The 20,884-nt window shown below is 39.4% G+C and overlaps 2 protein-coding genes across 29 annotated transcripts in view; one reads left to right on the top strand and one right to left on the bottom strand.

The window, feature by feature from the left end:
* Nucleotides 1–10,108, bottom strand: part of CARF (calcium responsive transcription factor) — a 36,377-nt gene extending 26,269 nt beyond the window's left edge. For 19 of the 28 annotated variants that reach the window (XM_080600399.1, XM_080600413.1, XM_080600414.1 and 16 more), the window contains exons 1-5: nt 5,634–5,755; nt 3,949–4,170; nt 2,751–2,871; nt 1,475–1,604; nt 406–490 (exon numbers count right to left, since the gene is read on the bottom strand). In XM_080600399.1, the coding sequence (XP_080456525.1) occupies nt 406–490; nt 1,475–1,604; nt 2,751–2,871; nt 3,949–4,170; nt 5,634–5,744 (669 nt within the window). In that variant the 5' untranslated portion in view covers nt 5,745–5,755. The other 9 variants (XM_080600402.1, XM_080600403.1, XM_080600401.1 and 6 more) reach the window with 9 other exon arrangements.
* Nucleotides 10,104–18,213, top strand: WDR12 (WD repeat domain 12). The gene is made up of 13 exons (XM_080600480.1): nt 10,104–10,274; nt 10,358–10,452; nt 10,769–10,863; nt 11,500–11,606; nt 12,474–12,589; nt 13,097–13,251; nt 14,015–14,060; nt 14,694–14,779; nt 14,978–15,118; nt 15,227–15,332; nt 16,148–16,280; nt 17,115–17,187; nt 17,780–18,213. The coding sequence occupies exons 1-13, from the start codon at nt 10,234–10,236 to the stop codon at nt 17,855–17,857; spliced, it is 1,272 nt and encodes a 423-aa protein (XP_080456606.1). The 5' UTR covers nt 10,104–10,233; the 3' UTR covers nt 17,858–18,213.
* Nucleotides 18,214–20,884: the final 2,671 nt, after the last annotated feature.

The raw sequence follows: 20,884 nt of genomic DNA, 5'->3' as shown, positions 1-20,884 counted from the left end.
TGGATTTCGATTTCTAAGAGACAACACAAACTAATATGAACAGTAGCAAACTTACAGCATATAGAAGAAATTTTATTCTTTAATTGCACTTAGAATAAGTGCAACAAAAAGTGGTTTGCTCAGCAGAAGACAGCAGGGCTTACACTTTTTCAGGAACAAACTCGATAACTTTGCATACACAAATGGGAATCAGTGGCTCTTTCCAGAGCTGTATAGCATCACAAGATTTCAGAAGCAGAATTTGTGCTTCAGGAGCTGTTGATGGTCAGTCATTCCCAAAAAAGAAAGTGATCCCCAAAATCTTGAACACAACTTATACAACTATAAACATTATTCCTGTCATGGAACAGGACCTATGTCTTGATCTTGATGAAAAAAAATGAATCAGAATTCTTTGCAGCTCACCTCACAGTTCCTGAGACGGCGTGCCCATGCAGGTGTGTTTGGTGGCAATTGCTGGAGAGGGATGGGAAAGGGGTCTTCCAATATCCTGAAAAATAAAATGTCGTAAGAGTCTGTACAGACATCCAGGAAATCTCATTTTTATCCTAACCCACAGCTATTAAATCAAAACAGTGCATTACATAAAACAAAACAGGGCATGACCAAACTACAGATACTATATAAACTTGCCTCTGAAAACCTAGGGTTCATTTTTTCCATATTCTACTTCACTGCCAAAATAATTCACAATAAATATCAGTATTTTTAAAAATCACTGTCTTCTGTGTTCAACAAGACCTCTGAGCATTCAGTATTCTCAGTATTGTTGCCTAATAACAATAGTCATAACACTGTGAAATAGATCATTTGATTATCTTGATAACTTTCTAATGCAGATTGATGGCAGAGTGCTGACCATTAAAACAAATATCCAATGCATGTTAAATGCTGCACATTTTAGTGGATTTTAAATGAAAGCATTCACAATTAAAAATACTAGGTATCACTGAGGAAGGGGACAAAGTTAGGTATCAAAGACAGGAAGAGAATAACTGAACTATTTAAACTTTAGAAACTTTATTAACCAATCTGCCTGTGTGTTCCACTGAAACACACCATTAGCAGCAACTTTCTCATATATTTTACGAAAGGAAGCTTCAGCTTTCCCTGCAGCTCTTTCAATAAATCACTTTCAGCTCTTGGCATTATAAGTATCTGGAGTAATTTCAGTAATCTGCACTGTGTTTTGTACAATACCCTCCTATTGTTCTAGTCAGAATACATCCAACTTCGTTTGGAATACAGGTACTTCAACTGCTTTTCTCATGTTCTGGCACATACATAAGGTCCCAGTAAACACGGTTGGCTACATATCATTCACTAATACTAAAAGTTCATAACCTCCACTCAACCATTCTGAGGTAATTAGTTATAGCCATTGCAAAAAACAAAACCCCACAAACCGCAAGAAAATTCATCAGCATTACCAGCAGGTCAAAGTGATTGTTAATCCTTTCAACTCCTGACCTACCTGGTGGCTGTTTTTTTTGATACAGTGAGAGACGCCTGCGGATGTAGAATATAACTGCTTGCACTGTCTGCTAGAGCAGCCATTGCCACAGTCTGCAAGTTCCCATCACCACGCTTCTCATCTGAAACATCTTTGCAAAAATAAAACATCCTTCTGGTTAACAACAGAGAATGGGAAAATGACAAACTATAATTAAAATTGTATGTTGGAAGAGCAAACATTTTGACATATGAAAGAAGACTATTTCCAGAAGAAAAACTGTGAATCAGTACTGATAAACTCTAGGCACACATATGAAGATACACCCGATAAGGTTGTTTGTACTTGGATACTTTGGTTATCATGCTACTGCTAATGAATCCCCATACAACAAAGTAAATAATCAGAAGAACTTTAAAATCTGTTTTACATTTCCACAAATCTATACAGGATTACATGACTATTCTGTTCAGCTGCAAATGGCATTTTGAGAATCTGTTCAAATTTTTTATTTTATACAGAAAATGCAAAACAGTAACGAACCTTTCAGAGTTTGACAGAACACGACAACTGAGTTTTCAGAATTGTTCTGTGAATGCAAACTAGTACACAGCCTTTAGCCATCCAGCTAGGCTTACAGATAAATAATCAATGCTTTCAGATTTTAAAATATATCCTTTCCTAAAGAAAAGCTTAAAATTTGTGCATGTAGTTGTGCATCTCAGCACATACTTCAAATGTGACACACTGAGGGCAAAAACTTGGTGACAAAGTGGAAGTTGCATCTCATGTGCTTCATGGGAAACTGAATTTCTACCTAGATACTTCACTTCTGGCTTCACAAAAGATGCCGCATCACCAGAGTGAAGTCTCTGGAACAGATAAGAACAGGATTTCTCCTATCTGCATTACTTGAATTAACTACTTCATTCAAAAATGAAACAAGCAGGCAGTAAAAATTTGAAGCTGATGGTACAGTTGTCTGATATAGCACAAATATATTTATTAATGGTAAATAAGGCAAGAAACAGCTTTATCCTTCATATCTCTATTTATCTATGACACACCTAAAGTCAGCATAATAACCCTTATTTCAGAGGGTTTTGTCCAACAGAAAACACTGCAAAACATGCCAGATTCATAATCAGAAAGCAGATTCAGTAAATATGTATTTTTGTCTTTTAACTTTGGCTAAGGGAAGGAAATATACAAACAAGAGGTTCTTAAAAAAAAAAATAACGCAGGATGCGCTTAGTCAAAGGAACACATACCCTCAAGTTCCACAGTTTAAACTCACCCTGAGTGCTGGTCACATCCAGAAGCTGACCTTGAGGAATAATCACTTGGGCCACTCCTGGCTGGGCAGAAGGAATGACATGCAGCACCTGGCCATTTTCTGACTGGCTGGCAACAATCATCTGTAAGGCAATCACAGAAAAGTGTGAATGGTGCTAGATGGTCTAGTGATCATTGTGCAGATTGACCAGTTTTGCTTATAACTAGAACAGGAAATATTCTGGTTGGAATTAAAGCCTTTTAAATTAACTTGGTTTCATATAATAAAGGAAACTGTCTATTTAATGTCAGTTTCTTAAAATTACTTTCCACCTTTTAAAATAGTCATTTACTTGATTAGAGAGGAAAAAAAACACAAACATACAGGATTCTACAATGAATTACACAATTATTCAGAACTGAAAGCTATCAAAAACCTGAAAGTAATTCATTGGATTCACTGTAACCCCATTCATGGACTAGCAGGATTAATCATAACATATAAATAAATTTGATCTTTACTCCTAAGAAATTGATCTCTATGGACAGTGTTTCACGCAAAAGCAGACAGAAGTAAAGCTGCAGGACTTGAAAAAAAAAATTAATTAAATCTTCAAAAATCCTAGAAAACTAAAATGACTCCTTACAGTAAATAGCGCTATAGTTACCAAGAACTTGTTTCCAGCAATGTTATAAAAGCTAAAATAACAAAATATAACCCTGTTCCTGATTGAAATGGGTAAGGTGTCTATAATGACAATACAATACATGCCAAGCTAACTACGTGAATGAAAGAACACTTATTTTGTAAAAAGGTAACTAAGAACTACAAAGCAACATTTTGAGCAAATTAAAAAAAAAAAAAGGTATAACGGGTTAGCTTATTGCTAACAGTCCCAAGAAAACAGACACACATATCCAGGGAATATAGAGAAAGCAGCAGCGGTAGAAGTACGAAATCTCATCACTCAATAACATCCAGGCTGCGTAGTGACAAAAGACATGACACTGTCGTTTAATAAAATTAGTAATGGCTGGAGATGGGGCTTGCCAATGAGGAAGAGCAACTGGAGCATGAACTGAACCACTGAAAAGTTCCACCTTGTTGCTCAAAACTGAATTAATTGGCTGTGACAACAAACAAGCACCGTATATACGGGTCCTTCAAAGAGCTCCAATGCCACTGACTTCACCACCTGCCCTGCTTCAGACGTACTCACCATCTGCGTGCTGGGCCCTCCTAGGGGCTGCAGCTCATAGAGAGGCTGCCCGTTTTGGTCTACCAGGTGGAACTCCTCTGTGGAGAGAGGCTGAGGCTGGGGTGGCCGTGCAGGCGCAGCTAATGATGGAGAACTACCCAAAAGGCGTACTGTGATAGGCAAGGCTGTGGGAGAGTCGCTCTGTCCAAACAACGGATCCTTGGAATCCATGCAGGTTAAACGCTTCCACAGAGGAAAAACAGTAAAATGCGCTTTAATGCCAAGTAGCAATTTCTACTTTTAAAAAACAAACAAAAGAACATTTAAAATTGTCATGATGCATTTTTACTTAGATGGAGCTCTATGTCCTTCTGACCGAGAGGCTACTATTTAACACTGGCAGTTCTGGTTTTCTCATTTTCATGCTGAAAATACGAATACATTTCTGCTTCCCAGAACTGACTCTCTACTAAAGGGAGAGAAATTCCACTGTGCCCAAGAGCTGTACCCCAAAATTACTCATCACTTTAAAACATCTCAAGCCTACCCAGAAACTGAAAGAATATCCACCAACTCAATTTGACTTAAAAAGAAATCTTAGATATTATTCTACTCAGCCTTTAGATACATGCATTTAGCTATGGAGACAGTCTCTATACACTGATTGCTTTCTTAATTCTTTACCACAGAAGATACACAAGCAGCAGCAAACAAATTCAAATCCAAGAATTATACAGTGCAAGACCAAGAATCAGATCTTGCAAGTCTCAAAAATATACATACTCAGAACATATTCTACTCAAGCTTGAGAAATTGAGATCTCACAGCATATTCCATTTGCATTAAATTTAAATGTTTAAACACAAATATGTGTCCTGTTGCAACTCTGTAAGCACAAATATTAAACATTTAAAAACAGTAAGAATTAGGTAGCCCTATGTAAGTTATGTAAGGTTGTCATTTGGCCAGTACAAGAAGGGCAATCTGTTTTCTCTCTGCAACAATTACACAACCAGCTCTGATGCTTCTGCAAAAAAATGTGGAAACTGAAAATCAAAAAAGAGGGGAAAAATGTTTCTAAATTCTGTACTGAAGTCAGAACTGGGCCAGAAACCTTATGCAGTTTCAGCTCCTCTGTAAGAAACACCAGAAAACAACAAGACTGTATGAAGGCCATGAGCACACTACTAACACGCTACCTGAATGATACCTTAGCCAACGCAATCTGAAGAAGAACATTTTATTCACGTAAGTCTCTGTGGCTAGGATAGGTGGCAATATTTAGTAATAACTATACTTAAGATTCCCCTTCACTTGATGCCTATACAGATGTTGTGTTGTCCCTGGATTCCCCTTTTCCACGTCTGGTCACTAAGCAGTTTGACACAATTTTCAAGTGTTCTGAGCCCATCCAAAATTCTTTTAATAAAGAATTTTGTTAACGCAATAAGTATTTCCTCAGCATTGTATCAGGAGTTAGTAAATATAATTACTAAAAGGCTGTCATTACAGGTAACATCTGGATATTTATCAGTTCAAAACCAAATGGCACAAGAATACAACTGAAGGAACTTCTGTATTTTTTAAAAAAGACAATGTATTAGTATAAAGGGAACAAATAAATATATTAATGAAAAATCATACTGTAAATTAATTGGAGAGAACGTAAAGAAAGCATCTAAAAAGACAAGAAATTCATATCTCACCTGAAAAACCTGATCGTTTGTTTCCAACTGTCCTGTACCATTGCAGTTGCCTACAAACAAAACATTAGATCTTTCCCTAGCAACATCATGGTCAACTCCATTTTCTTCCATTACCAGATGACCTGGAAAAGTTACAAAACTTTACTTCAGTACTAGTCTCAATCAAGAGGTTGCTACAGGGTTTTTTCTGGTGTTAAAGATCTAAGTTTTACAGGTTCTAAACCCATTGCAAGCTAAAAACAAAGCCCTCAAGATAAAAAGCCCTTGCTTCTTTACCACTTTATTACACACTGCAGAGAAATTGCAGTGTGTTCCTTCAGGAGTATAGTTTAACACCTTGTACAAGAAAATTTGCTTGACTTGTCATTGTGCACACAGATACAAAACAGACAATATGCGTTCTTACGCTTTTCATCTAGACATGTCCACAAGCACTTATCTATACACATCTAGAGATCCTTAGTACTTACAGATACGTCAGCACTGCTTTATGAAAATATTATTCATCTACTTCCACAGTAAACACTCAGGACTTGCATTACCCAACTCGGTCACACAGCCATCTTGAAGTAAATTGTGTTTGTTTTAAAGGGGTATAAAACAACATTTAAATGACAGAAAATTACTTATTGTTAGACTACAGCTGGAAGCTTTGGGCACAAAAAATGCCAGATATTCAGACCAAAGCTTGGCGTGAATCACAGGATGAAAGACAAAAAACAGAGTTCTCAGCACTTTGGAGATTTACCTCCCATCCCAAAGAAAAGTCGTTCAAGGAGCTCAGCTGCCCATTACAAACCTTCAAGCAAACAGAGAATACGAGACAGTGAATTGCCACAGTCACAGGATAAGGCTTTCACCTAGCTAGCACAGCCTTTAAAGCAGTGACCAACCCCAAATATTTATAAGGAACTAAACAAAAAGACAAATTAACCTGGCCTCTACTTTACTAAACTATATATATACATTCCAGTACGCACGTAATACGCCAAAATGAAAAGAACAAAACTTAATTCCTGCAATTTGTATTGGAGGAGGGAGAAGGATGCTTTGGATTTTTCTCTTCAGTATTTATTTTAGAGACAGGCAGCATTATGTTAGAACACAACTCCTACCAGCTTTATGTTCTTCATCACACAGTAAATTCCTTCAGATGGACTGTCTCAGCTGTGGCATCTAAACCATTTACAGCTTTAGTAAGGAGAATGTAAAAGGCTAGAAAGCCTTTTGGAAAGAACTGTACGACTCTGAAAGCATAAATTTATTTTTCTTTGAAAAAATATAAAGGACTGTGGGCAAAGTAGACCAACATCTCCTTAGCTTCTGGAGATGAATAAAGCATCTAACTTATATGAACAACATTATGAAGTTAAGCTGCTCATGTGCTCAATATAATAAATATTCTAAAGCAGATCCATTTTTCCTTTCAATTTTCAAGTGAAGACGCTCCAAACCAAGCTCTAAATGAAGTTAATCATGTTTACCAAGTATTTTGTAGCTTTGGGTCTGAGAACAGTTATGAGATGTTTCAGTTTAAATATCTGAAACAGACAATGGAAAAAAAAAATAAAAATCCATGCCAGACAGAACTAGATTTCATCATCACTCAACCAGTGTCCCCCAATTAAAAGACATAAATATATGTTGGTTTTGCCAGGGCAGCACTTTCAGCTGTTAGAGACCACCTGAAGATGTTCGTTGAACAAAAGGCGATGGTGCGTGCTCTGAGCATGCCGCAACCCTGCCACAGAGCACGGGGACGGCTGTCTCAGCACTGACCTGTGGCCAGAGCAGCCCAACGCTCTGTATCTAACAGGCTAGTTAATAACAGCCCAGTGAAAAATGATAGCAGCAGGGCAAACATACAATGGTATTTTTCCAGCTTCCTGTCGTAAGTAGAACAGAAATAGCTTGAGCCTGAAGTTGTATCTTGGTGTTTAAAAGACACCCTCAGTATATTTCTGTTCAGTGACCTTGTATAATCACTATTCTAACCTAGGCAAGCAACCGGCACACACATCACCCCAGGAGTGAACTTCATGGTTCAACCATCCAGATTGCATCAGCCTAAGTTCTGTGCAACCCTTAAAAAAAAAAAAAAGTTCTTTTTTTGTCCTAAAGAAATATACTGTTATATAGATGCTTAGAAGCATGTACATAACTAATAAATGGCATAGTTAGATAAATATTGCCAACAAATTCTCCAAATCAGACAACTAAATCCTGTTTATAGATATACACGTGGATATTTGTCATGAAAAAGTGAATAATACACAAGTATCCCTCCTTTTCATAAATGTTTTACATTCGAAATTTTTGTGACACGTATGTAACACCATGGCTTGCTACCTTTAGCAAGACGTTGAGGGAGAAAGGTGGGAGTTTAATGTTAGTGTAAAAACTGGATCAACAGCTGTATCCCCCATGCACAGCTCAAGCACAGGCAGCTCTGTGCCTCAGCTTCAGGCTGAGCACAGCACCAGGAGAGCCACCTACGTGCTGCTCTCTGCCAAGCCCACTGCTTCATGGCTGCTCCCCACCCAAGGGTCAGCACCCTAATGCTGCAGCACCGCTTCTGTCACCCTGCCTCCCCATTGAGAAGCACCCTGCTCAAAATAAAGTGGTATCTGCAGCTGCTGCTGCCCTCGGTTTGACTCCACAGAGAGCTGGCAGCCTCAGGAACTGCTAGCACAGGTAAGTATTGCAACCATCACTAGTATTTTAAGAAGTCTTACTGACAGGATCTTCAAGAGAGCAGTCATCAGGCACTGCAATGTAGCTTACTATACTATACTACCATCAGCAGTTCAGTTCCAAAGACAAACAAGATCACTCAGCAAAAGGCAGGCAGACCTCAGGCTATGCAGCTACCAAGAGCTCCCCAATGGTACGGCTGTGCATGCTGGGGTTCCTATTGCACACACTAGGTTCTCAGCGTGCCATCCGCAGACATAGCTTGTGTAACGTCAAGTTTTCTCAACAGGACCAGGATTTCTACATCCATTCTGAGGTGAACCGCTCGTGTAACAGCTGCATTCAATCTTCTCAATAAACCAGAAGTCCCCATGCTGCTTCTTAGCACATGAACAATTCAAAGACTAACACAAAAGTTGAAATAGCACTACTTTAAAATCCTATTGCTGACTAGCTACTTCTATGCCTACGTTCAGGTGGAGTACTGGATTTCTGCATTTTTTTGCCTCCAATTCTTTATTCTATGGCAACACCTATAAACCACTGGTCTCTACAAATACACCAATTCTAGACCAACGTAACTCTCAGGTCTCACATGACTGTGTGTTTCTGCCTTCCCTCAGTTATAAGGACTCTTTCTGAGGGCTATGTACAGGCAGACGCAAAGAGAAGTACTGCCTTCCAAAATCCCAGATCAAGTTATTTTAACACTGAGGGAATTCTGCAAGGTTTTAGTCTCTCTTCTCTTAGAAGAAAACTGAACTTAAAGAAAACAAGTGAGCCCATTTGGATAATAGGCCCATTCTCTTACATTTACAGACAGGAGTCTTCAGCGTGCACCCGTGTTAAAAGAAGAAAAAGATAAACCAAAGCTCGACTGCTAAGTTCACGTTTTCAGCGCTGCTGATAGCAACGTGCCTCATCTTGGCCTCAGTTTACACTTCATGACAGGAAATACATACAGTTGGAAGCCTCACTAACAATTCTTCCTCAGTTTTCCCTATAATAATTAGGAGGTTTTATAAAAAGATTTGAAATAATTGCCAAGCTTACCACAACGCTCCCTCTGAAAAAGCTGCCTTTGGTGACACCGCTCTGACAAGCAAACCATTATAAAGGGCATGAATTACAGCGAAATGTAACAGGGACGAAACTGGAGCAGAGCACTGTCCTCAAGCAGACGGCTGAACTACCTTAACGTTAGCTCGTGCCGGGCTCGAGACTCAGCTCGTGCCCGCGGTGCAGGAGCAGGCGGGTACGGCACGAGGCGCACGGAAGGTTCGGGAAGCGCCCGGGTGCTTGGCGGGGCCCGGGGGGACCCCCCAGAGAACCGCGGGGCGGCTCCGGGGGGCGCGGGGGCTGGGCCCCGCCCGCTGCCGGGGGCGCCGCGGAGGGGCGGGAGAACCAACGGCAGAGGCGAGCCGCAGGTGCTGGCGCCCCCCACCCCGGGGTGCTCGGCTCCCCTCCGCCCCGCCGGCCCGCCGCCACCCGGGGCAGGACCTTCCCCGCCGCCGCAGGGCAGGGCCGGCCGCCGCCTCTCGGCGAGGGGGCGGCGCCCCGTCAGCCCGGCCACCGCGAGGCTGCCTTCGCCGACCCCCTGCCACCCCTCGCCGCGGGGCACCGCGCCCCCGCCCCGCCGCTCTCCCCCCGCCCGGGGGCGAGGGGAGCGCGGCCCCGACCCCCGGAGCGAGCCCGCCCCACCTCGCCTCGGCTCCCGCCGGCGCCGCCATGGAGGCCGCCCCTCGGCGCACGCGCGGCGCCCACCGGCCGGCAGGGGGCGCGCCGGCAGCGGGGAGGCGGCGCGCGGCCTGGCGGGGGCTGCGGCCGCGTGGGGCACGGGCGGGCCGGGCGCTGCAGCACCCCCGGCGCCACGACCACCACCAGCAGCACCACCGGCACCGGCACCATGGCGCAGCTCACGGCGCGGTTCCGCACCGAGAACCCCAGGTGAGGCCGCCCCGGGCTGGGCCGGGTGGGGGGTGCGGGGAGGCCCCCGCGCAGGGCCGGCTAACGGCGCCGTGTGCCCGCAGGTACGCCGTGGAGGATGTGCCCTTCTCGGTGCCCGCGGCCTCCGAGATCACGGACCTCAGCCACCTCATCAACAAGCTGCTGGTGGCCGCCGACGGTAGGTGCCGGGCCGGGGGCTCCGCCGCAGGCCCCGCCTCGGCCCTGCGCTTCGGGGCCGGGCCGGGGCCGCACGGAGGGGCCCGGGGAGCGGCGGGCGGTCGCAGGCAGCTCTCAGCGAGCCTCCCTTGCGCTCGTCTCGCGTAACGCCGTGGGCTGCCCACGCGTGACAGCGGAAAAGCCCCGTGGCTGGCCTCCTGGCTGGGCTTTTTATGCTCATGCTGGCTCTGTTCCCCTGAGCCAGCCACAGAGCGAGGTTGTTCTTGATGGCATCAGTTAAATAGCAGCACCTGAGAGTGAATTCTGCTTTGTTTCAGCTGACCACAAATATGTGGAATTTGACTTCCTTATCAATGGCCAGTTCTTGCGTATGCCACTGGTCACACACATGGAGATGGAAAATATCTCCACGGTAAGTCACGCTCGCTTTCTTTCGCTTCCAGTGGGATAACAGAACAGATTTAGCCACCATACCTCAGTCTAATCAAGGTATTACCCTGTCACCCTAACTAGGTGAATCTCTAAACTTGTGAAAAGTTTCCTTGCTCAGTTTTTCTCCTTTTCTGACTTACACAGAAGTCCCTGTATGTTTCAAGCCGTTCTCAACTGCAGAATGATTAGGTAGTACAGGACTGAGCAGTGCAAGAAACACCATTAATCCAACCTGTTGTCTTTATACAATTTAGAGGGTAAATTCTTGTTGCATGTAGTTCATCACTAACATGTTTTAGCTTCCTGTGCTTAGTTACATTGAGAGATAAAGGGAGAGGTTAGCATCACCTCTAGAAAAGTCAAATTCATGGATTAGTTTAGACACAACTTTTACATAGGTAGATACAGTAAAGAGGAACCTGAAAACTGTAATTATTTTGTTTTGCTTTCAGCTTGCCATTAATTGTAACTTGCTAAAACTATGGAAAGCAATAATACTTGGATACCAAGACCTTTGTTCAATAAACTTGTATATTTGCATCACACTAAACTTAAGTACTATTGCTATTAAGAAAAAATAAACTGCACTAAATAAATCTTCTGTCTGTGAGCTCAGGAAGAAGTGGTGGAAATAGAGTATGTGGAGAAATATATGGCCCCTCAGCCAGAGGAGTGCATCTTCCATGATGACTGGATCAGTTCTGTTCAAGCCACTGAAGAATGGTACCACACTAACCCAGTTCTAAGTTTGTATTACTTATTCCTGTTGTATGCAGAGGACTCCACGGTGTCAAATGAAGTCCTATTCTGTATCTTTAAAAGTCTGTTTTTTTTTCTTGATCTGTTTCGATCTTTCTTTTTAACCTAGCAAGTCAGTCAGATACTACTTGCTTTTGTAAGGGGTTTGGTTTTAACACCTCTGTTCTCTGCTGACAGCAACTTTAGCACAGCAGAAAACAACTGCTTGGGATGCTGTTAGTAGAAATCGATAACACAAATACTGCTCACTGTTTCTTAAAGGACACCAAGATTTCTATTTTAAAGCTTAAATCCTTTAGACTTCAAATGTGACATTCATGTAGCAACAAATACAATTGTGTAGCTTTGTGCAGAGCTTTTCTTTAAAATGCACTTATAATCGTCCTTTTCTACAATATTTTTAAATTTATTTCCAAACAGCTAGGCCATGCTCCTCTATTAAATAATGGCTTGAAAGTGCTTTGAGATTCTCATGTAACATACTACAATAATAGCATATTATTATCTTTTATTTTAAATAATGTATGAGATATTAAGTTTCACCTACCAGAATATGCAGTACTCCCTCTCATTGCTCTTCTCCTGTACTCCTAGCCTTGCACTTGTAGGTTTTAACAAAGCCTTGCACTGTAACAAAAAGATTTTTTTTTTTTTTTTTAACTTTTCCAAGTTTTGTTTGTTTGTTTTTTAATAGAAAGTAGTTACATTTTAAATTCATTTCAGGTAACCAGTTACTATGTTAATATTTTTTCTCAGTTTCTGGTTGGTGTGTTCTTTCATAAAAATGTTCGTTTTTAAAGACAAGAATGCTTCAAATTCTGTATTTTGCAGGATATTAACTGGCTGCTATGATCAGACTGCTCGAATCTGGTCTTTGGAAGGAAAATCCATCATGACAATAGCTGGGCATACAGAAGTAGTGAAGGATGTGGCATGGGTGAAGCAAGGTCAGCATATATATTATGGGAACAGTAATAGCTTGATTTATTGGGGGATAAATGTCAGTGTTGACTATGTTGAAATGACAGTGAATGACTATTCAATAATCACAGAATGGTTATGGTTGGAAGAGACCTCTGGAAATCATCTGGTCCAAGCCCCCTGCTCAAAGAGGACACCTTCAACATGTTGCCCAGGACCATGTCTAGAAATCTAGATGTTAAAAATGACTTCAGCCTCTTGTCAGAAGTCTTGATAATGAAGTTAACAGCTTCTTTTACTGGCACCATTACAGTAATGAATGTTGTAGTTTAGGATTCATGTTGTCTATCATCCTTTCAGTCTTTATCTGTAAATATTTGTATGCATATTTACATTAATTGTACTTGCAGAATAACAGTGTAAACTGAGACATGTCTGGGTTTCTATCTACTATTTCATCTTCAACTACGATAATTACTACGAATGCTTTGGTAAGCTGAATTTGGTGTGAACATGACTTCTTTCTTCCTCAGATAGTTTATCCTGCCTGTTACTCAGTGCATCTATGGATCAAACTATCCTGCTCTGGGAGTGGAATGCAGAGAAAAACAAAGTGAAAGCCCTTCACTGCTGCAGGGGGCATGCTGGGAGCGTGGACTCCATAGCTGTTGATTGCACGCGAACTAAAGTGAGTGACTTCTTAAATGAAACCTGTCTTTTGGGATGTTAGCATCCTATATCTCAAAAACATATTTTTTTGGCCCTGGGTATCACTGGTCATTGTGTTATTTTGACCAACACACTGATTTTTCCATTCCTGTTATAAATGATGGTTATTAAAGATTATGTGCTACATCAACACTAGATAATCTTTTCAAACAAAGCAGTGCACTTACTTGTGATATTCACAAAGTATCACAAAAAGCTGAAGGTGACTTTAGATAGCACAAGCCATTATACTGCTCCTTTTGACTTCCGTTGAGTGAAGCTGTATGTTTATTTTTAAGGAAACATTGCATTTGACAGACATGAATACAGGTTATAATGAACTATTTTCAAATTCAACCTATATTTCCACAGTAGTTTTGAATGGGAAAAAACATTTCAAGAGTGATATTCAGAAAAAGCAAGTGACAGAAGAGGTCCTTTCCCTTCAGGACTTAAGTATAAGAGCATTCACACTGAAGGTAGAGTCACCCCTCTCAGCTTACCTCAGTAACAAAAGGATTAAAATCTGGTGATGAAAGAAAGAGATATTTTGTAGATATTCTTCCTGCAAAGAAAGCGGGGGGGGGCGGGAGAGGAATTTGATCTATACAAAAACTTCTTTGGTCTCATTCGAGGAGCACAGAATCCATTGGTTAATTTTTTTCAAGCAGGATCTGTACACTTAGTATGGCCTACAAGGCTTGTCTGGATCAACTTTTAACAAAATGTTTCTATTTTTACAGTTCTGCAGTGGGTCTTGGGATAAAATGTTAAAGATCTGGTCTGCAGGTAAGATAAATCTAGTCTAGGATCCTTGGCTGTCTTCAGAACTGTACTTATGACAGCCTGCATGATGGATACATGAATACTTTATAAAGAAATTAATTGAGATTAAAATTAAAAGCAAGCTCTAACTTTTTTGGGAGGGAACGGGGGAGGAGGGGAACAGGACAGGACACAGACATGACAATAGCTTTGCAAGCCTGTACATAACTATTTTAAATTATTGTTTTGGGTGGTAACAATTTCAGGTGTGGTTATTAACAACCTGTTGCTGTTTTATTTAGAACACAATACTTCGTGTCTGTTATATTTAAACATGCAGGTTTTAATATAGACTCTACATAACAAAGGTTTGTGGGTTATTTTTCTGGTCTATCAACACCACAGTATGGAAGACAATAAGATAGACAGGTCTTTTCTAGAAACAGTAATCTTTTTTTTTTATCTGCATGTTCTCTTTCACTGTTACAAGTCATATTTTTCCAGTTTCGTGTATATATGTAGGTACTGTATCTAAAAGAAAGATTCTGTTTACCCCCACACTTGACTTACTGTTGGGATTTTTGGTGAGGCAGGATGGTCTTAAAAATACTATTACAACTTCAGAAACCTCTAGATCAGGTCTGTCTTTTGTCATAGTCCCTACAGATGAAGAGGATGAAATGGAAGAAGCAGCAAACAGACCACGGAAGAAGCAGAAAACAGAACAGTTGGGACTAACAAGGGTAAGATGAACTCCAGGTTTGTCCAGGATTTTATTTGAAAAGTGTGACCATAGAAAGTAATTGTTATTTGTTAATATTTATTAGACCAAAAAATTTCTATGATGTGCCTGAGAACGATCAGATGCTTCCTTTTATTTATTGAAAGAACAAATGTATAAATGATACTCAATCTAATCTCTTCTCACTTTTAAATCCTAGACTCCCCTGGCAACCCTCTCTGGCCACACAGAAGCCATCTCCTCCGTGCTGTGGTCAGAGGCTGAAGAAATTTGCAGTGCATCATGGGACCATACCATTAAGCTCTGGGATGCTGAGACAGGAGGTCTCAAATCAACTTTGGTGAGATCACTGTACTTGGTATATTCAACTAATGTCCAGCTTAAAGATAAAAGCTGTTCAAAAACAGTAGCCCCTCCCCCCAATTTTTTGTTCTTTTTCTTTTGACAGACAGGAAACAAAGTGTTTAATTCTGTCTCCTACTCAACACTTTGTCGACGTCTTGCATCTGGGAGCACTGACAGACATATTAGACTATGGGATCCTCGCAGCAAAGGTGAAACAAAATATGCATGTTTGTGAAGTCTTTTTTTTCCCCCTCAAAAATCAGAATTTCTCCCTGCTAGGAGACATTTCAAAAACTGTTTTCTGTTGCCTCTGCTTGAAACAAGCCATTTGGAAGCTTTTGTTAAATACAGGCAGTAGTTCTATTTTCTGTAACTTGGTAGAAGACTTCTTTGATTTTTTTACCTAGTAATTTAGAGAACTCAGCTTAGATTGTCCTTTTTTCTTCAAACTTATTAATGTATATTCAACTGTGTATTTGCAAAACCTGAACTTTTTTTAAAAAAAGATTCAGTCCCTCTATTGGTAGGTACCATCATTAAAGTAAAATAGTAGTCACTTCTTTATGCTATAGTGGTATGATCTCTGACAGGACTGCTAGTCAGTTATGACTGAATGAGCCAGATTTATTTCATAGACATATTTACTTGTTTAGCATCTATAAATCTCATCCAGAGTTCAACAGTATAACAGTATTTATCTTATTTGTTAATAATAAAAACATTTTTTTTTATTTTTTCTTTTCAAAAATCTCAAATGTAAAGAGAGTTTAGGGACTAGAAAATACATTTTGATGGTTTTAAATTCTTTTTACCAGAACTTGGGTAGCTTTTTTTTTTTTCCCCAATGTTCACTTTCTTCAAGTTCACTTTGATTTCTGAAATTAGAATTGCAGGGTATCAGGATATCAACACTTACCTTGAACACAAATGTGTTGCCGACTTTTTTTTTCCACTGGATTTTGGATGCATCTTAAAGGGCTTGTTTCAGTTGACATCTGCTGAGTAGCTTTTCTCTTTTGTCCAGATGGCTCCTTGGTTCTCCTGTCTCTGACTTCTCACACAGGCTGGGTGACATCTGTGAAGTGGTCACCCACCCATGAGCATCAGCTGATCTCTGGTTCTCTGGACAACATTGTGAAGCTGTGGGACACAAGGAGGTAAAATAAATGTGTTCCTTACTAGTCAAAGGAATGTAAGCTTACAGCATCAGTTAACCTAATGAAATAGTGAGATCAGTCTGAGAAATTTATTGGAAACTCCTTTGGTATTTCTGGAAATCCTCTAGGATTCAGAAGTCAAGCATATATTGAAAGGAAGAAAAATATTTGTAATCAACATGATGACCTATGGCTTAATATCTGAAAGAGCTGTATGGTGTTCCAGCACATGATTGACTTGGCATTAAGAACAGCATGGATTGAAATGCAGAAGGCAGGAACTCTGACATTGCTACTGGGATTAAGAACAGCAGAAAGTCTGTTACACGTTGCTCTACTTCAATGAACAAAACACATGCTATTTCTATAAAATGAGCCTAATAGCATGAATAATGAACTTGCTACTCTTTTCAGAACTTTCATAACAAATTTCCGAAGAATGAATTGGTTTGCATTCAAAAGATATAAATGGCTTTTTCTGGAAAAAAATACAGTCAATCAGTATCTAAGTGGAAGAAAAAAGATATAATAAACTGTTCCTAAAAAAAAAAAAGTCATTACACTTTGGTCTCAAAGTAGTTTGGAAGAAGCTGAGAAACATTGCTGCTTTTCTCTTTGGAGATGTAAGAGAGGTTAAAACTAATGTAAACAGCTGTGGAGAAAGCAGTGGAAACATCACAGACAGTGGAGATCCATACATTGTTAAAGTGTTTAACTGCTAAGACCACATCTGTGTGATACCATTGTGATAGTATTTCTTCCAGGAACCAATTTTGCTGACTATAATTGCTCACAATTTCAAATGTGTGACTGTAAATACCTGTGTTTTACCAGTTGCAAAGCTCCTCTGTATGACTTGGCAGCTCATGAAGATAAGGTTTTGTGTGTGGACTGGACAGAAACAGGGGTAAGAATCCAAAAAGCAAGTTACTCTATTTATATACATTGTGGTTAGGAAGTGGGCTTAAAGCAATATTTCTTCCTTTATGCTTAATGGTGGAAGACATCAGGAAGTTGGAGTAGTTGCTTTGGTTAACAGTGGGTTAAAAAAAAAAAAACAAAAAACACATTCCAAGGTACTGTTTGCTGCCATGGAGACTAAAAGAGCAGCATGAACTGAGAGCTATGGCACAGCATCGCATGTAGAATGGAGGAGCTTTATAATCCTCTATAGCAAGCTGTTCTGCTACTTCTGGTACACACATGCATAAAATTAAGAAAATATTTGTTAATGTTTAAAACTCTCAATATGGTTCCTGTTAGGAAACAGGAAAAGGCAGGAAGAGCTTTAGAAGTTTTCCACAAAACCTTTTTCTCCTAATTTCAGGAGGAGGGTAAGAGACTGTTGCTTTCACAGTTTGTTTTAGTCATGCATTAACAGTTCATTATTTGTTGCTTTTCCTGTTCATGTCTTCAAAGGAGATCAGCATCTTTTACATTTTGTTTGGGTATTTTGCTTAGTTCTGATATTAATCACAATTTTCTTTTCCTGTCACCAGTTACTATTGAGTGGTGGTGCAGACAACAAACTGTATTGCTACAGATACCCAGCCACAGCCTCTGATGTCGGAGCATGAAGGACAACAGCCAGAAGATTTTTTTAAAAAACATTTTGCAGCAGTCACTCCGTTAACACCTGAAGGAGGTTTTTGTTGCTCAGAGAGCGGTTGTTCCTATTTTTTATATTACTAACCTGTATCCATAACAACAGAATGACAACCAGCAGCTTCAAACATGATTACTGTGAAATAAAGCAAAGGCTGTTTCCTCCCTTGTCAATTGCTTTCAATTTAAGATCTTTTAAATGGCTATTTGTATAGACCTGTTACTAACAGTAAACTGTTCCTGACACTTAAAGAAAAATTACTCACTGGACTAAATTATTTTTGAGTTTACCTTTCCCTTTGAAAAAAATAAACTTTTGTCTATAGTTCACTGTTTTAGTGCCTCACTTCACATAAAAATCAGACTCAACTCTCCTTTCAGTATGGCGGTTGGCAGTTCTTAAGATTAGGTCCTTTACTGACAAACCCAGTCTGCTTTTCAGGATAACACTTAGTATGTTTGCAGTGCAAATGTAGATGGTGAAACAAAATCTGAACTAGCATCATATACTACTAGATTATTATAAAACACTTTTTACAACACAGTCAGGTCACAAGTTAATTTCAGTTAATTACTGGAGTGAAATCTATCAAAAAATATCAAAACCAATTGAACAAAGTCAGCTACCTGATTATAACCCAACTTGCATCTAAATCATCCTATCAATATAGTTTAAAATCTGAATCTGTAGAATACTCAGACACTGAAGTTGTATTTCTAACATCCAAAATCTATACCAGAATGGCAGAGCTGCTTTTTAAACTCTGCACGGACTGAACTCTCCTTCTGTCTTATATATATTTCTAGGATAAATAGGACAAATGCAATTAATACTTACAAGAAATATATTTACTAGAAATAAGTGTTTCAAGACATTTAAACAGCAAACTGGAAAAAAAATGTAAAATTTGGTATTCCATTTTAAGTGCCTCTTTCACATAAATTTGTGAGTATGCAAAACTTACGCAGACATACATATGCACACTAATAGAGGGAGTTGTATGAATAGGAACTGTTTGGTGATTTCTTTTTTAATACCTCTTTGTGGAGAACAGCACAGAATGGCCAAAGGCTGCAGTCATTTGTTTACAGATAGAGCAACTTGTCTGTTTCAGCATCATTTTGGCATTCTTGAACATCAGTCTCAGTATGTCTAACTGCCTCCAGACTTGTGGGTTTTGCTCCTACCCACACATCGTTTAATAAGAAATTGTGTTTAATTCATAATAAAATATTTCAAAGCATTTATATGAATTTGGCACAGGATCTATTGCCAGACTATTCAACATAAGACCAACATGGTTGTACTAGATCTTAGTGAAAATTGCCTCGAAAATTTCATGTCTGTTTCACGTCTGTTCACAGAAATTAGACCTACTCCATATTACTCTTCCCTTCCCTCTCAACATAAAAATTCTCCATAAAACTGTTTTTTAACTAATTGGCCCTGATATATTAAAAATGTCATTATTTCATGTGGGAAAAAATCAACAACAAATTTCTGTAAAAAGTAATTAATGGAAAAATCTTACAATTAAGCAAGTCACTTTATTATTTAATCATCAATTGATAAAAATAAAACTCAGCCCTAGAGTTTAAATTTAATCAGTTCCAGTCTCTCCTCTGCTAAACTGAAGAACAATTCAGTTTTCATCTTTTTGTAAATAAGATCGCTTGAGTCATCATTTCTTGTTCAGAACTGAGTTGTCAGTTGATTTTTGAAGGAAGCCTAAGCACAAGTCCTAAAAAGTCAATTAAGATTAAACTCATTTTATAATGTAAAATTAAGTTTTGCATATTTTTTGAACTATTCTCCTCACAGCTTAAACACTTCAGTTACCAAACTGAAGTCTGACACCATTTTTATAAGGTTCTGCCTTTTTTTTTTTTTTAAGAATCTTCTTGGCCAACGCACAAAACTTTGCTGAATTATGCAAATGACAAGCAGACTTATTGCAGGTTACTGAATTTTTTAAATTAAGTCATTTATTGTTCTCTATCTGCAACTTACATTTTTATTATTGAATAGTATCCCACTAAATTTTCCAAATACATTTTTTAAACTTCCAGAGAAAGTTAAAAATACTGTGCCACTGGACTTCCTGAGAAACAGTGAAAAGTCACTTTACAAGCACATCAGTTAAGTTTCTACAAGCATCTCGTTTGGAAATTATTCTAGAGTTTAGGTATGTAAAATAGAAGAGCTTTTCTCAACACAAATCACTTTCCTAACCCACTGCCACATTTGATAGCATACCTACGTTGGAAACACTATCAGTTTGTTTGACACAGCTTGTAGCTCACACAGTTATAACCTTTTTTTTAAAAAAAAAAAGTCCATGGAATCACCAGCATCTCTCCCTCCAGCCATGCATAAAATACACGGAACAGAGAGATGAAGCTTTTTTTTATTATTATTTTTTAAGAAAAACAAACAAAAAAAAACCTTTGGGCTTTTTGCTGCTAGTGGTAGCAAGGTTTTCCCTTAATGAAAATAATCCTGTATGATCCTAAATAAGTTTTGTGTAGGCTGATCAATTTTCAGTATAAACTCCACATACTTCCCAAGATTTCAGCACAAGTATGTTAGGAGAGATTAACTACATATGCTTAAAATGACTTCTACAATTTAAACAGAAATATTTCAGAAAGTTTGGAAGGAAAAATGTATGTGGAAAAAGGAATATGCTTTTAATGGAAACTACATATTCACAGTTAGTAGAATTAGTTATTGTTTACCTGTAAGGTTTTACTAAATATACTTTGAGAATGCATACTTGTGACAAGTTGTCCTGTCACACTATCCCTGTTGCACCTGTTTAATAGCTGTCTTCCTTAATTATGTAACTGTTTAGAGAGAAATTCTAATCATCCTGTTCTGACAGGCAAAACTATAACTGATCGTCAATTTCTACCCAAATACCCAGGTCAACAAAATGGCTGTCACTGGTTTAGCACAAATGCTGGCCTAAGGCTCAGGTTGGCCAGCTAAGGTGAGA

Source organism: Anser brachyrhynchus (genome assembly GCF_964034855.1).
Source record: "Anser brachyrhynchus genome assembly, chromosome: 7".
Lineage (NCBI taxonomy): Eukaryota > Metazoa > Chordata > Aves > Anseriformes > Anatidae > Anser > Anser brachyrhynchus.
This window is presented reverse-complemented; position numbering and strand designations above follow the sequence as displayed.

What these genes read in the sequence shown, in the direction of transcription:
- WDR12 (XM_080600480.1), top strand. Translation starts at nt 10,234, where the DNA reads ATGGCGCAGCTCACGGCGCGGTTCCGCACCGAGAACCCCAG. An exon ending in GAGGTCTCAAATCAACTTTG is followed by an intron (nt 15,119 to 15,226) that starts GTGAGATCACTG and finishes TTCTTTTGACAG; the next exon opens with ACAGGAAACAAAGTGTTTAA. An exon ending in TGGACTGGACAGAAACAGGG is followed by an intron (nt 17,188 to 17,779) that starts GTAAGAATCCAA and finishes TCCTGTCACCAG; the next exon opens with TTACTATTGAGTGGTGGTGC.